The 17,342-nt window shown below is 32.5% G+C and overlaps 1 protein-coding gene across 3 annotated transcripts in view; it reads left to right on the forward strand.

Annotated features, from left to right (window-relative positions):
* The window catches only part of LOC140443741 (uncharacterized), a 242,234-nt gene that overhangs the window by 135,835 nt on the left and 89,057 nt on the right, over positions 1-17,342 (forward strand). For all 3 annotated transcript variants that reach the window (XM_072535150.1, XM_072535151.1, XM_072535152.1), the window contains 6 exons: positions 2,093-2,308; positions 2,368-2,486; positions 7,162-7,350; positions 9,724-10,369; positions 13,486-13,614; positions 17,101-17,327. In XM_072535150.1, coding sequence (XP_072391251.1) covers positions 2,093-2,308; positions 2,368-2,486; positions 7,162-7,350; positions 9,724-10,369; positions 13,486-13,614; positions 17,101-17,327 — 1,526 coding nt within the window. The remainder of the gene's footprint in view (positions 1-2,092; positions 2,309-2,367; positions 2,487-7,161; positions 7,351-9,723; positions 10,370-13,485; positions 13,615-17,100; positions 17,328-17,342) is intronic.

Raw genomic sequence — 17,342 nt, forward strand, 5'->3', positions numbered from 1 at the left:
GTGTGGACCGGCATTATAGGTGACCATGTAATTGCTCCATTTTTCATTAAGAGAGTTCTGAATTTAGCAAAATATCTTATTTTTTTTTTCAAAAATACATTATTCTAGCTATTCAGAATCTCCCAGATGTGCGTTTAGAAGATGTCTGGTATCAACAGGATGGCTTCGTTGTAAGTATAGTGGATTCATGATGAAGCCCCATGACAGAGAAATTTTTCAAATGCAATAGTATAAATTCACAAAGTGAAACTCTCGATGTAGCTCATTTATTAATCCGTACTGGAAGGAGTAAAATGGCTAGAAAACTATAAACATTGACATATCAAAATCCTCAGCAGAATTCAAACTAGATAAGTATTGCGCAGTGAAATCTCAAGTAATGTCAATATTGAAACAGAGGTGAGAAAACAAACCAAAATAATCCAAGCTGAGTCAATATGGCCAAATTACACACATAAAATATTAAAGTCTGGCATTTATGGAACAGCAACTTCACAAAAAATTACGAATGCAGCAGAAGTTCGACCAAAACATCACAAGTTAAAAAAATCTAAATCGGATGTTAAATTGAAAAATTAAACCTACGAATCCGTGAAAAGTTTGCAAGATGCTACGTATGATCTATACTTTCATATGAATGTGAAACTTTGACTTTGGTCGATACTATGATTAAAATCGATTCATTTGAAATGTGGTTGTATCGAAGAATACTCAAAATACCATGGGCCAGCAGAACAATAAACGACAAAATTCTTCGAAGAATAGTATTATCGTCGAACTGTATTAAATATCATTAAGAGGCCTAAACTAAAATATCTTAAACATATAATCAAAGGACCAAGAGATGAGTTCCTTCGGCTTATTCTTTACGGTAAAAGTGGAGGAAAGAAATAAAGAGAGTGGAAGAAACTCTCTTGGTTGAAAAATTTGCTACAGTGGACAGGTTTGCCAGCAGACTAATTGCTTTAATAATATATAGCCCAAGACTTAGACCTATAAGAATATTGTAGCATGATAGTGGCCGACGTTCTTTTGGAACGTAACACTCTAAGAAGTGAAAAATTTCATCACAATAGTTATGAAAAGCAAACAAAGTCTTATAAAAAAGTGGAAGACAAAGAGAACCAACCAGTTGGGGAAATACGTTTTTTATTTTTAAAAACCGTGTTGAAATAAAAAAAAAACCAAAACATGTGTAAAATAAAGTGCTATAATAAAATTGCTGAATTGTTTTCTCTGAAAAAATTTTTCAGTTTGGAATCTGAAATCAGTTTACAGCTTCGAGCTGTACTAACTAGGAGCAGTGTTCACTTCTAATGCTCTGAGCGCGAGACATGTACCGAGAGAGGTTTGGGATCGATCAAACAGAGCAAGGTATGGGAGAGATAGCATGAAGTCTGTAGTTGGTCTATACTCAAAAGCTTACAGTACTCTTTATTAGTAAATATAAAATTAATTTTAAATAAATAACCAGTGAAAAATTTACTCCCTAATATTTTATCATAAATCCGTAAAAAAACGAAGTCAAATTTTGGAATGCATTCACAATCAGTTAGATTAGGATCTACATTTAGATAGTACAGAAACAAAATATTGGGCATGTGTTCAACAATACAATGTCGAGATTAATTGTAAAGATGATGCAGGTTCCATCACAAAATGATTTAACCGCTCCTCAAAAAAAGTCTCACATGTGTATTGAACACATGAGGATCACTATTTATATTCATTATTTATACAGAGTGTAGATTGAATGCTTTAAACAAATATGTTCCCTGCGATGTGGTATTTGTTGATAGTTGTATCATTTATATACGAACATACTTCTTTGTGTCTGAGTAGCACATTAGGTCCTGATTGATGTCTTCGGCTCAAATACACGAGTTGTGTAGCATATGTGTTTGTCACATGTGCAAGTACGTGCCTTATATTGCTACAATTTTTTCATTTTAAATATTAAACATACTAATAAATTATCCTTATGTGAAAAAAAAAACAAGGCTATAACAAGAAAGAATAAATAATATAAATCTGTATTGTTATACATTTTAAAAATGCTATTTGTTAAATAAAGATTTCTTCTGAATTTTAGGTTGTATTCCCCTCCTAGTACAATTAGTGCAGTCGGATCGAGATGGTGACACTAGAACGAAAGCTGCACAGGCTCTACATAATTTAGTACATTCTCAACCAGATGAGAAATTAAGAAAGCGAGAAAGTCGAATACTCAAACTTTTGGAACATTGTAGGGCTTACATTGAAGCCGTAAAAAATAATATGGATTTTCAGCCAGCCGAGAAATCAGAAGGTAAATAATATTCCAACATCATGGAAGTTTTTTAAATGTTTCTAATTTTCTTGTTTCAGACGGTGATAAGCATCCTGTACAAACAGTGGCTCATCTTATGAAATTGTCATTTGATGAAGGGCATAGACAAGCAATATGCCAGTTGGGTGGAATACATACAATAGCAACATTAGTTGAGGTAAAAAAATTTTAATCTTCTATGGTAGATTCAAAAAAGTTAACAGTTTTATGTACATACTATATACCTTCTCTGGACCAGTTATGGGAAATACGGGTTTCTGAAGACCCAGATCAATGGATCTGAATCAGTTAAGAGACCAGGGTTAGTAAAGCAGGTTATGTAAAGACCTGATCTTGGATCCAGATCAGTCCTGAACTAACCTGGAAAATATATCTGAATAAAGTTGAAGTTTGACAAGGATTCATCATCATCACTTGATCTTTTTAACCTATGTTTGAAAAAGTTGTTTAGTTCTTTACGTTAATATTTTATTTTTATCATGTAACAATTTTAGTTACATATGACCTTATTCCATTTATAATTTCATGTTTAATGTCTTTAAATTTTTGAGTCAAGCAAATGCACTCTCTGTATTATCAAAGCAGTCACACAGACACTATACTATCACGCGGCTACTATACTATAATGTCTACACATTTATGCGTGAAATATGAATTAATTTTTACTCCAAGTATTTGACGAGAAATTACTTAATTGTATTTCGTCTATTAATGCGAGCTTGTATTTTTTAAATTTCTCACGCGGTTCTTCAATTTATGTTCTACCCGTAACCACCAGTAAAATTATCAGATGTCCTATCGCACATCATCCAGGTTATCAAGAGATCCTTACGATAACTAGACAGAAAAGTTCATGATTGGTAAGTGGCTACAATTCTTGTTTTTACTGCTAATACACAACCCATATGGTAAATTTGTCATGAGAAAGTCCCAAGAAGAATGGAGTAACGGTAGCTGAAAAAAAAACCTTTAGTCACTGCTGAAACCCTAAAAGTCTGCCTAAAAATTGATAAAAACAAGACAAAGATTTCGCATTCTGTAATTAACAGACCGCTTACATGAGTTAGACGAGTTGCTTAATAATGATATGGAACGATAGATATATTTCCCAAGCAACCCAAATGCGGCTACTAAAAACATTAGTCTTCTCAACATTTCTGTGTGGTGCCGAAACTTGACTCTTCGATCACAAGAGCGTCATAAGATGCATTGGTGTTAAAGAAGAATGGTCCGAGCACTCTGGGCAGCTTATTACACAAACGGTTCTATTTTAGATCACATTAATATTAAGACAAATGTTCTACAACCTTCATACAGCGAATTTGTCTCCGGAAATATTCCAGAAAGGAGAACAAGGGGACGACCGCCGACTCGAACCGATCAAATCAAGCATTCAACTGTCATTGACAAATCTAGTTGACTGCATTAGGGGAAATCCTGATCCTCAGCAATGGAGTAACATCATAAGAGAACATTTTAGTACTTAAATACTTTCATCGTACGAAAATACTTTAATATCTAATATATAATAATAATTTATCTTGATGCTCTACTCTATATCTATATCTACATTGATGCCCTGATTTAACTGGGGTACTACAAAGCGTCTTTCATGGAAAATAACTTTTAGAGTTTAGTCATTAAAAAGCCAAATTTGGGTATAATGTTGCGGAGTTGGTTTGGATGTAGAGGGATGCGAGGTAGAGATGGGAATGCTTTGGCTTTGGAGAAACTTTCCCCGGGAATGGATGGCGGGTGAATCCATGAGCTCGCGTGACCAGATTTGCTATTCCTGAAGTTGATTTATTCCCTGTCGGAATCACAGAGAAGTTTCTACCCGCTACACGCGTATGATTATTCTGGACAGCGTGTGGTATATTAGACTATGTATTTAAATGAAAAGAAAAATCTTTTAGTGTATGTTATATGTACTCACTTATGGAGCGGAAAGATTACGCATTGTCGAGTGGAGGCCGAGACAAGAAGCACTATGGAGGAGAGGACACCCACCAACTAAATGGACTGACGATCTGAAGCATGTTATCAATAATTGAATCCATGCCGCACAAAACAGAGACAGGTGAAAAGAGCCGGGGGAGAGATATGTCCAAAAGTGGACGCGTGCAGGGTGATGAAGATGACTATAAAGCGAACATGAGTAAATTCTTTACTACATACTTTAATGTTATTAGGGTTAATTAACATAGAGATTTATGCAAAGATAACAAAATTGAATAAGACTTAGCTTATATTTGAAGAAATGTGATCGGAATGAAAATATAAAATTATTTAAATCTATTAATTTTGTATGAGCGTAGTATGTGTGATTCCCATTGGCAATATGTACATTAATTTCGTTACTTACAGAATTATTTTGATTGATTTATGTGCCCAAATATATGGAGGCATCCACACGTTCGATGGTATAAGTTTAGTTTAGGTTATTAGTTAGTCTATTGCGATATTATTTTCATTGCCAGGTATATTTTTGACTGTCATGTACTTGGTTTTTTCGCTTATTATAAGCGCCCTTTTCGTGCTTCTTGATGAATTTCCTTGAACACTTGTTTTGGTCGTTACTCGTTGTGTTGAATACTGAATTAGAAAATATATATAATACAACAATAATGTTTATTTAGGAAGCTTACATAGATTACAAGCAGTGGCGGCTGGTGTGGTAAAATTTTGTGTAGGCCAAGCCAGCAAATTACATATAGCTATTTGTAATCAGTGACGGATCCAGAGAGAGGGGTCACGGGGTTATGACCCCCCCCCCTAACTAATTTTTTAATGATTTCTCTGTTCATTTTAACTTCTGCGTTGTATCTAATTTTTGCGATTTTTGATTTTTCATCTAGCAAATCGCGCACAGAAAACGCCCTCTTCTGTACATCCTTAAATTACAGGAAATTACTTAAATGTTCCTTGCAACTGGAATGTTTTTTTAAGGAGGCAGACATATTTTTTAAATCAAAGTATCCTTCACAATTCTATACACATTTCTTATTAGAAAATAACAAACACGTCTGTTTTTCGTAATACTTCCAGACAACCATTTGTAGACATTATACCAAGAGCAATTAAAAGTACGCACCTTTTTCCCATCTTTTTGGTCAATACGCATTGTTGGAGTAGGCCTTTCATTCATAATAATTTTTTTCTATCAATTTCAGTTCTTCTAGATAATGGCGATTCCAATTGTGAAACAACAATGTCCAAACACTCACTATCAACATTACTATTACTGCAGCCTGGTAAAGCGTCATAAAAACTCATTTTTATGTATCAGTTATAAAACAATCTCACATATATAAGTTGCATACAATCAGGCGATATAGAAATCACGCAAATGTGATTTTTTTTTCTTCGAATTTTACGAATTTTTTTTAAATTTATTTGGACAACCGTGCACTTGTTTGCAATTGTGTTGTTTGTTTAAAAATATGTTACAATTATAGATTATGTTACATATTTTTTTATAATAATTTAAAAGAAAATTTATATTACAAGTCGATAATTACGTTACAAGTGACAACGATGGTCATCGTAGGCCCGATCGTCTGGTGCCTAAACAGCAAGCAGAAATACGACAATATAAATCGTTGTCCGGCAAGCTGCTTAACTTCAAACGCTTTTTGTACGGGGATCTTATGTGAGCTGGGTCGGCCAGTTCCGATCGGGCCTATCAATGATATTTAAAATGCCTGAATACGATTCGATGCTTTCTGTGGTAATATAATAACTTAGTTGTTTTAACGGACGCTAATGTATTGAGTGATTTAGTACATTTAAAAGTTATTTACATGCATTAACATAATTTTTAAATATATGTTTTTTAATTTTAAAGCTCTTAAAATTATTGGGTAGGCCCGGCCTATCCCGCCTACCCCCAAAAGCCGCCACTGATTACAAGAAACATAAAGCATACTAAATAAACATAAAAACTCACTGAAGCAGATCTACTATAAAAGTAGCACCCGTTGTGCGTGATACTTAAAAATATATATTCAAACAAAAAAATATTTAACAATTATTGTAATAATATAAATAGTAAGTTACATATGCGTACTTACAAGAATATATTAATGTTAATTTTAATATAGCATGTGACATAACTGTGAGTAAAACAAATGTAAGTACATGATATTAACTGTAGTAAATGTGGTAATTGGTAATCAAAGTCTATTTAGATATTTATTATGTATTACTATTGTTCATTAATCAGTTTTTCATAGAATTGTGTTGTTTTGTTTTCAATCCATTGTTTAATTTCATATTTATATCTATGTTTTTCTTACTTCTAATTTGTTTTACATTATCTGGTAGGCAATTGTATAATTTGGGCCCTATGTAACCAACATATTTCTGGAAATATTTAGTAAGAGTTTCATGTATTCCTCTCATTAGACTAGTACGGAGCTCATTGCACCATTTAGTAATTGGTTTTTAAAGCTTTGTCACAAATGTACATTTGAGCTATGGCTTTGATGTATTCCTTTATTATATGGAAGGAGTTTTCGGAGACATAATTGTATAATATAAACCCAATTATTGATTCGTTAAAAAACAGTCAAAAAGTCTCTCGATATAACTTAATATAATTTAAATCTTTAAAACTGTAATCTAATTAATAAATATATACAGATCAATTGTACAAATTGCATTATAGTTACCCAGAAAATCATCAAAAAGAAAAGTCAAAAACTCTCGGTATAACTCAATATAATTGGAATATTTTCCAAAATAAATGTAATAAATATACAATTAAATTGTACAAATAGTATTATAGCTATTTAGAAACTTGCACAAATGTAAAAAGTATTGATTTTTAGGTGGAGCATTCAATGCACAGTAGCACATCAACAGAATCCCACTGTATATTGATGCGTAGATATGCTTGTATGGCACTGACTAATCTCACATTTGGTGATAGTGGCAACAAGGCTTTATTATGTTCTTTTAAGGAATTTATGCGTTCCTTAGTTATTCAACTTCAGAGTCCCAGTGATGAGTTAAGACAGGTAAGTTATCTTAAAAAAATAATGTAATGATATTAAAAAATGGATGCAAATTGAAAAAATTAAAAGAACAAGAAAAACTATATAATTAAAGAACGTTTAAAAGAATTTTTTTTATATATTTAAGATTTTTTTTAAGTTGAAGTTTTTTTTGACATGTTTATCTCAGTTTAATACTAAATATTTTATATTTGAAAATAAATTATAATGAATTGCAGTTAAAATTACATTTTTGATTTTTGGTCTTTAGGCTTCATATCCGGAAATCGTTTTCAAAAAATTATAAATAAATGATATGACCCGTAAATTGTTATTGTCAATTGGCGGTAAAATAACATTTTTAACAGTTCAGACTTACGTGGCCTCGATCTTGGAGGCACCAGCCATATGTACATTTCTAGAGCTAAAATAAGTCTTGAAAGGTCTTGTTATACCCTAGACTGAAGTAGAATTAAGATGTATCTCTGACATGCTGTTAACTCATTAGTTTTGGCGGTAAAAACCCTTTAAATGTTATTAAATTGGTTCTATGTTACATTGTTGCTAATCATTTTGTAGGATGTGAAAGTTTTAAACAGATTCACTTTATGTTAACGTAAAACTCCCAAACTGGGGTTGTTGGCCTTAAGACGTAGTCTCTATAAGGACCTTACTTAGCAACTCCTACCTAAGGAGTGCCTTTCCCAAGTGAAGTATTTTTACTATGCGTCTACAGTTTATAGTCTTTAACTGATAAGTTGAGGAAGGGAGAGCTCCTTAAGGTGGTTATTCAAAATTATATCTGTATTTTTTAATTTATTAATTTTCATAGATTCTAATAAAGATAGCTTAATGATTTTGTTTTGAATATGGAGAATTTGAAATTGGTCATTCATTAAAAGAACGATTATGATCTAGATAGAACATAAATTGTGTACGTAGAATCTGTTTTCTATTATTGCATATTTTCTTATTTCCTTATGAAATTGCCTTATTTCTATTATACAAGGGTTCTCTTTTTAGTTTTGTATTTAATAAAGACAAAAAGTATATAGACTTGAAAGTACTTTATTGCTTTTCAAAATATGTCCCACCAAGATCGATACAGTTTTACATACGTTCAAACCAATTGGTAAAACAGTTACTCCAGTCTTCAGTTGACACCTGCAAAATCGCTGTTTTAAAGGCATCGATGGCTTCTTCTGGCGACTGGAATCGCTGCTCACGCATTGATCTTGATCTTTAGGAACTTGAAGAAGTCGTTGGGACTTGGGTCGGGGCTATACTATGGATGATTTAACAATTCGATGTTTTTAAACTCCAAAATCTCTCTATTGTCTTTTGGGCAGTGTGAGCACTTGCATTGTCCTGATGTAGGATGATTCGCCGTTGTCTGTTGCTTTGTGGGAGTTTCGCGATAACTTCTGGTAAACAAAATGTAAACGAAACTTTCTGGTAAACGAAAAAAAATTAATCCTATAAACATTACCTATTTTAATTTCATACTACTTTCAATATAAAGGGTTAAACACGACTTTTAGAAGAAAAACAAAATATAGTCCAACTATTTTACTATTACTGTTGAGAACTAAACAAACAATGATTTATTACGAGATAATTAATAATAATTAAATCAATATCAACTATATTTCCTTCAGTAGCCCTGGTTAGATAAATAAAATTTAACTCATAGGTGCAAACAATAATCAAATTTTAAATGGTTGCAATAAACAATCAAAACAATGTATAGGTTCAGGTAAAACTAGGTGTGGACTTAACCGGTACTATTTAAGAAATCACGAACAAAACGAATTTAAGATGTGTATATTGGTCCACTTTCGATTTGCGTCTTTTCCATCTTATCAACGTCCACATTCTCGATCGCGAGATCCATTCTGTGATCGGTGCTATAGGAATCGTAGGATTACAGGGAGGACAAATGTATTGATTAATTTACACAACCATATTTGAATTTCAACAATTACTGTACTATTTATTATACTATTTACCTTGTCTTGCTATGAAAACGCACTTCAGACAATTAAATGTTTTCAGTAATGTCGGATTTCATAGTTTCGTTCGTAGATTGACGTCACCAAATAAGTGAGTCAGGTTCATGAAATTTGATATGACCAAGGACAGCACAAATTCTAAAAGTATACTGCAAATTGAAAATAATCGTTCCAATATCGCTCTAGCTAAAATTTTTGTCATGTTAGAGCTCTTAATTTTAATTTAGTTATCATCGATTTATAATAAAGTTAAAAGCACAAAGGGTTCCGGTTTTCTATCTCTTTGAGAATTTACAACGGACTATACGTATGTATTTGCTGATGCAATAATAAAAATATTAAGTCCACAAAAAAAATACCACATTTAAAAGTTTTTATTTTTTAGGTTACAGCCAGTGTTCTTCGAAACCTGTCCTGGAGGGCCGACTCAACTTCAAAAGAAATTTTGAGAGAAGTAGGTTCAGTGACAGGATTAATGAAATCGGCCATGCTCGATAACAAAGAGAACACTCTGAAATCCATTTTATCTGCACTTTGGAATTTGTCAGCTCATTGTACAGAAAACAAATCAGAAATATGTGCTGTGGATGGTGCTCTTGGATTCTTAGTAGACCTACTAACATATAAAACCCCTACCAAGTCACTTGCCATCATAGAGAACTCGGGAGGAATATTAAGAAATATTTCCAGTCAGATCGCGGTCAGGGAAGATTATAGAGAAATTTTAAGGCAACACAATTGCCTTCAAATATTATTGGATCAACTCAAATCACCAAGCTTGACAATAGTGAGTAACGCTTGTGGTACATTGTGGAATTTATCTGCAAAATGTCAAGTAGACCAAGACGCCCTGTGGCAAATGGGCGCTCCAAGTATGCTACGTTGTTTAAATCATTCTAAACACAAGATGATAGCTATGGGATCAAGTGCTGCATTAAAAAATCTGTTAAGTGCAAAGCCGCAACAAATGTTTCAACAAGATTTGGATGCCACAGCTTTGAGTTTGAACCTTCCGACTCTACCCACCCTTGGTAATTATTAATTTTTGTTATATAATAGGGCTTACGGTTAATAATTATATTCTCTGGATCGGTATATGAACAATTGAAATAGGAAAATCATAAACATCAGTTTATAAATTTTGACTCTGCTGAGTGTCGTAAGTCACTTGGGTAAATTTTTCTAGATTAGGTTATATTTGTAGCTTTTCCCACTGGTTTTTTACCATATTGTTTTATTACTTACTACATACTTTTTTTGGACTTAAAGTTGATCAGGAGTTTAAATTTCGATAGCATCTCTGAACATTGGTGGATACTAGTGTGGCACTAATTTCCAAAAATAACGGAGTGCTACCATTTAAAGGGGTGCATTTTTAAGTAAGGGGTGAATTAGTCCATATGCACTAGGGTACATTTCAAGGTTCAAAATTAAATTTTCTATCGAAATGTCACCTTAATTTTTTTTACAAACATGTACGCATGCAAAAAACACGAAAACACGCGATTTTCCTTTTTTGCCCCATAACTTTTTCCATAGGGTTATAGGTATAGGCATTGCTTCACAGGAAAAAAAATCTATCCTTCCGCTTCAAAATGACGTTTGGTAAAATTCTTTAGGATTTACTGTGTCCGAGATACCATTTTTCAAAGTTCACTCCCACCATTTTTGTGCCATTTTCTCTATTTTTTGCAAATATTGTTCTATAACTTTTTTCTGCGCAGTTTTAGATATGTGTAACGGTACATTTAATAAAACGAAAAATTAATTACCTTTTACCAATTACCTAAATGGTCTATTGTGGAAGGTTCTAGGTCTAATTTTAACGAAGATACGGTTCTTCAAAGTTTTCTACTTTTAACGATTTTTGGTTTTACGGTTATTTTTTAATTTCTCATAACTTTTTTCCTTGTAGATTTAGGTATGTACAAATCGTTGCAAGCATCAGACATTGAGGTACCATATCTTGGTTACCGTTAGTCGTAGAATATTTTACAATATACTATTTTAAAGCACAAAAAATAAGCTTTCTTTTTTATTTGGTAATGCATATACCTAAATGTATAAAAAAAAAGTTATAAGAAATTAAAAAAAAATAGAGTTAAAAGGAAAAATCATTAAAAGTAGAAAACTTTGAAGAACCGTAAAACTGCGTAGAAAATGTTATAGAACTTTTGTTAAAGAAAGTTTTCAAAAAAATAGGGCTAATGGCCCAAAAATGGTGCGAGTGGCAAACTTTGAAAAATCGTATCTCGGATACTGTGATCCAAAAGAATTTTACTAAACGTCATTTTGAAGAGGAAGGATAGAAGTTTTTTTGTAATATAATACTTATACCTATATCCCCTTGGAAAAAGTAATGGAACAAAAAAGAAAAATCGCGTGTTTTTGTATTTTTTTGCTTCGTTTTTTGAATAAATTTTTATCAAAAAAAATTTTTTGAGTTTAAAACGTGACATTTTGATAGGAAATTTAATTTTGAACAACTTTTCTATACATATACATTTACGAAAATGCATAAAGTTCATTCACTCAAATTCACCCCTTTCTCAATAACGCACCTCTTTAAATGGTAGCCCTCCGCGGTTTTTCATATTTGGGAGTTCATTGACCATATAAAAATAAAACCCCTTTAACGTTGTAGTTCCTTTCTAGTCCATAGTCAAGTACATAGTCAATAGCTTAGAGGGAGTATGATAAAAAGTCGAGTATAAACGGTTTTCCTGGATCTTCGCAGGTTCTTGACTTTCTTTTATTGTATTTGTTGATTTGATCATCGATTTTGTGTTAACTTTTTTGACGTATGTATATATATTTGGAGTATATCCATTATCCACAAGGAAAATGAAATTCCTGTAGTTGGCTGTATGCCATGAATCATAAAAACTTTTATTTAAAAAATCCTTTATAATAGGTATATATATTCGGGTTATATCACATATATTAGAACGTTTTCGGACTAATAAGTCCATCGTGAGTGCAGTTACCAGGTATTCATGACGGAAGCCTCTAAATATGTGGGCAAAAACCCTTTATATGATGTATATGATTATTTTTATACGAAAAGCAAAAGACGTTTGCTTCCAGGTTGACTAGAGATTCCAATTTGGTATTGAGTGCTTTCTAACAGTGATTATTAGTGAGTACTACCGACTACTACCAACAAAACAAGCGAAGAAACTAAAAGACGAATAAACCTTACAAATAGGCATCTAGGGTAGCGGAAATATACTCTAACGCAGAAGGATGAAAGACTTTTGGGAATATTTGAGCGAAAATACTCCGTAAAATATTTGGAGCTATAAACGTCCAAGGGCAGTGGTGCAAAAGATATAACTTCGAATTATACCAACTCTTTAATGACCCAGACATCGTTCGCTCATTAAAACACAGCTATTTAGATGGGCTGGACACATAATACGAATACCAGACAACACGAAAAGCTAACCTTAAGAACACCTGTAAGGGGAAGAAGTAGAGACCGACCGCGAATTTGGTGATTCGAGAAACCGAACAGAATGACGACGAAACTTAGAGCAGGTCAGGATCCACAAAGTATTGTCGAGCCAAAGATAATGATAATGATGCTTTCTAATAGTATATTAACCCTTTTTTTGTGTTAAAAAATAAGGTCTTTTAGTTTCCGTACAGTTATAGATTTTTCGCATTATTTTATTATACTTATCTTATAACTAAACGGTAAATCTTCTTGCGAATCTGAAGTACAATATCCTATTTTAACTTAGTTGTCACTATTTGACGTTTGACTTTATGGTATAGTACACATCAAGATATAGTATTTTTATAGCATGAAATTTCATTTTTTAAAGATATAAATGTTTTCAAACTGTATCTTTTCAATACTAGCCGTCAAGCATCTGCCGATTAATACCCCAGATATGTACAAAAGCATGTCGAAACCCTAGACAACCCGAGATGCCCTAGAGATATCTTGGCGGCTAGCATTGATGAAGAAAAGAGATCTTAGTTGTAAAAAGATTTAAAAGTCAGTCATACAACACTATATCTTGACCTGCTTTATAACTAGATCTAAGTTAAAAATCAGGTCGATGTTTCAGATCAATCTTTTTTTGGTGCTTTGTAAGTAATTTTTCCAATTATATAAAACAAATTCATATCTTTATAGGTGCTAGAAAACAAAAAGCTCTGCTTCAAGATCTAGATTCTAATTTGACAGAAACATATGAAAATATTGAAAAGGATTCGCCAGTAAAAAAGGAATCGAGGAGAAAATCTGAAGTTCAGGAATTGACTAGTAAGTATAGGTATTTTTTCTTAAAAATGAAAGGTCGGTGCAAATAAATTTGGGCAAACGCCTAAGTAAAGTCGATAATATTGTGATATACATTGCGATAGAACTGGGAGACCAAGTGGGAAATATTAATCCAAGACTTCCAGGAAAATTATTCTTCTTGGCATAATAATTTATTATCCAGAAACAACAAAATAATTTAAAGCCAAATATACGAGAAAAACAATTACTCAACTCACTTAATATTTAGTATTCTATTCCGAGCAATTTATTTGTTTTACTTTTAAATAAAACAACCAATTAAAAAAGCTATTCTGTAGTAGCGTGTCCTAAAATTCACGCAATGTTTTAATTTGCCGCCATTTGTGTAGTAAAGTGTGTTAAACCATATTTTAAAAATAATAAAATAGTTCAGTCGTCAGAGATTTTACCTCCAAAAATCATACGAACAAGCTAAATCTTGCAGAGAAAGTCAGTTTTGGGACTCAAAAACTGATGCAAAAATGTTTACTACTTTTACTTCAAGCTTTCCCCTAAAACCCCTCTCGTAGTGGTGGTGGAACGGAAAAAATTTCGATTTACCAAGAATCTGTAAGAATGTAGAATGTTCATTAGAACTTTTTTTGTAGAATGAACCGTTTCTTAGATACAACGCTTGAAGCGACCGGTGATTTTCAATGTCAAGTACGCGCGCGAAATCAATTTTTAATAAAAATTTTATCAACTCGACGGTAAAAATTCGATATCTTTTGACAGAGTGGCGTATAGACCAAAATTAAAATGCGTTTTAAAGGTAAAAAGTGCAGATTTCTTATAAAAATTTTGTATTTTGTCGCAAATGAAGTCAGTTTAATAAATCTGTTAAAGGTTGCGTAATTTTTGTCATTTTTTATGATTCTCATGACATCAATAAAATTTATCACTTCTATTGACCGGTCGCTATGAAATTTTCATTGCTGAAGCCTAATCTTTAAAACCTATAACATGAAATTTCGATTTTTAAGTATTGGCAACAAGTATGAGGCATTTGAAATTTTCGCATAAAATGTTGAATTTAAACATTGACATCATAAACGATCGCACGTCACGGAAAATGCTTCCACGGAGACGGTGGTGACGGAATTAGGTGAAATTTGTAGCTAAAGTTGCGTCGTTTCGAAAAATGTACTTGTGTAATCAAAAAAGGCAGTTTTAAATGTTCGTAATCGTTTGTAATATGAAAGTTTAAATTCAGCGTTTTTTAGGCACATTTCAAATGCCTCACATTTGTTACCAACATTCAAAATCGAAATTTTGGGCTTTATGTTTTGAAGACTAAGCTCTAGTAATGAAAATTCCATAGTGACAAGTCAATGGAAGTTATAAATCTTATTGATCTCATGAGAATAGTAAAAAATGGTAAAAATCGCGCAACGTTTTTGTATTTAACACCTTTATGGAAACTGACGTCATTTGCGGCAAAATTCAAAAATATTATACAAAAGCTGTTCTGTTCACCTTTAAAACGCATTTTGATTTTTGTTGATAGGACAGTCTAATCAAAAAATATCGAATTTTTACAGTCGAGTTAATACAAATTTTATTTAAAATTAATTTCGCGCGCCTGATTGACATTGATAATCACCGGTCGCTTCAAGCTTTATTTCTAAGAGAACGGTCTATTCTAAAGAAAAAGTGCTAATAAACATTTTTGTTCAAAATTATCTCAGCTACATTTTTTATTTGGAACATTTTTTTCTAAGTCGTGCAGATTCTTGGTAAATCGATTTTTTTCGATTTTCCCCTCTACGATAGACGTAAGTAACAACCATATTTTCAATTTAACAGTCAAAATTTTACCCTTTTTTTTCAATTTTAAGTGGTTATACTTTTAGGCTTTTCACTGATGATGATCTGATACGATCGAAAACGTTCTGAAAATTTATAAATTCATTTTGGATAATTTTTAAAAATTTTAATAATAAAATTTTATACCATTTTACAAAAAATAAATTTTTACTTTATTGTAAGTTTCTTGAAAACTAAGAATCAGCGAAATTTTAAGCCTCCATCCCTCTCCCACCACTACCCTCAAAAACGTCATTTTTTGATTTTTATTTTTTTTTTCCGTGGGTTGCAATCAATTTAAAAATTTTAAAAAAATTATACGCGTAGACTTTTACAAAACTTTTCTATTTTTATATACCCCTATGTTGAGTATACATAACCTAAAAATCTTTTTTTTTTGTATAACTTTTTTTTTGGAGATTCCTGTAGGTCTAATTTTTTTTATTTTTTGGATTTAATAAAAAACAATATGTTTGATTTTTTTCAGATATTTTCGTCGGGTGTGCCACCAAACTGGTGCCACCTAAAAACTAGATACCCAAAAAACTGGTTTTTAGGGGTTTTCTGGGGATTTTCTCTACGCGAGGGGGTTTTAGGGGGAAGCCAGGGGTTAAAAGTGGTAAACTTTTTTGCATCTTTTTGGGGTCCCAAAATTGACATTCTCAGTCAGATTCAGCTTGTTCGTATGATTTTTAGAGGTTCAGTGGCATTTTCATCTCTGACGTCTGGAGTAAAAGTGTGGCGTCCACAGTTTGAAAATTTCATACAAAATATGGTCGGAATATTGCTTTAAATTCGTCAAGTGTGAAGAGAGAAATTGAAAAATTCAGGTAGACTGAATCAACTGGTGATGCTAGACACAGTGGTCGTCTAAAAATAAACAAGCCGCCAAAAATAAACAAATGTCAATGTCTGCAGTGAGTCAGATTGTTGATGAAAGCCCAGTAACATCAATTCGGCGTCGTGGACAAAAATTGCAAATTTCAAGCAGCTCTGCGGCATATACTCACTGAAGATCTGCATCTCCATGCTTACAAAGTTCATTTGACACCAGAACTGAAGCCTAGTGACCATGTACAGCGACGAGATCTTGTTGAATGTATTATTGAACAATAACAAGTGTATTCTGATTTTTCGAACAAAATCATCCCAAGCAATGAAGCATATTTTCACTTTGTTGGCTTTGTTAATTGTCACAATTGCCGCATTTGGGGTTTTGAGAACACACATGCATAATGTGAGTCCATTTGCCGTTTTGTGCGGATTTTGGGCTGGAAGCATCATTGGATCATACATCTTTGAAAATGAATCTGGCCAAGCAGTGACTGTTACTGGTTCACGATATCACAATATGCCAACGAGTTCTTTCGCCCTAAATTCGATGATATTGACATGTGCTACATGTGGTTTGAACAAATTGGTGCCACATGAAACAATTTAATACAACTAACTGCGACCCTTGTTAACTCTTGTTTATAATTGATTAAAAAACCCTTCTTAAAACATGAACAATCCGAAAACTGGATAAACGTTCCAATTGAATGGACAGTGTAGTTGTTAAATGACATTGGCAAATATGTAATATAATATAATAAAATCAAACCACTATTTTATATTAACAACGTATTTTATATAAATTAATTAGTACTTTTTTCTTTGCAGATAATTTCTCAAGTCTTAATTTAAATGAACCTTCAACGAGCTTTTCTTCAGATCCTAGGATGACGCCTAGGATACCTCAAACGTACGGTAGTACCAGTTTACCATATAAACGACCAAATTGTACATTCATTCCCGTTAGAAATAAATTTTCGGATTGCGCGTATGATGATGAGATCGATGTTTCTGATCAGCCCATAGACTATAGCAAGAAATATTCTGAAACTAAGGTGAGATTCTTAATC

The sequence above is a fragment of the Diabrotica undecimpunctata genome, chromosome 6 (assembly GCF_040954645.1).
Source record: "Diabrotica undecimpunctata isolate CICGRU chromosome 6, icDiaUnde3, whole genome shotgun sequence".
Taxonomy (NCBI): domain Eukaryota; kingdom Metazoa; phylum Arthropoda; class Insecta; order Coleoptera; family Chrysomelidae; genus Diabrotica; species Diabrotica undecimpunctata.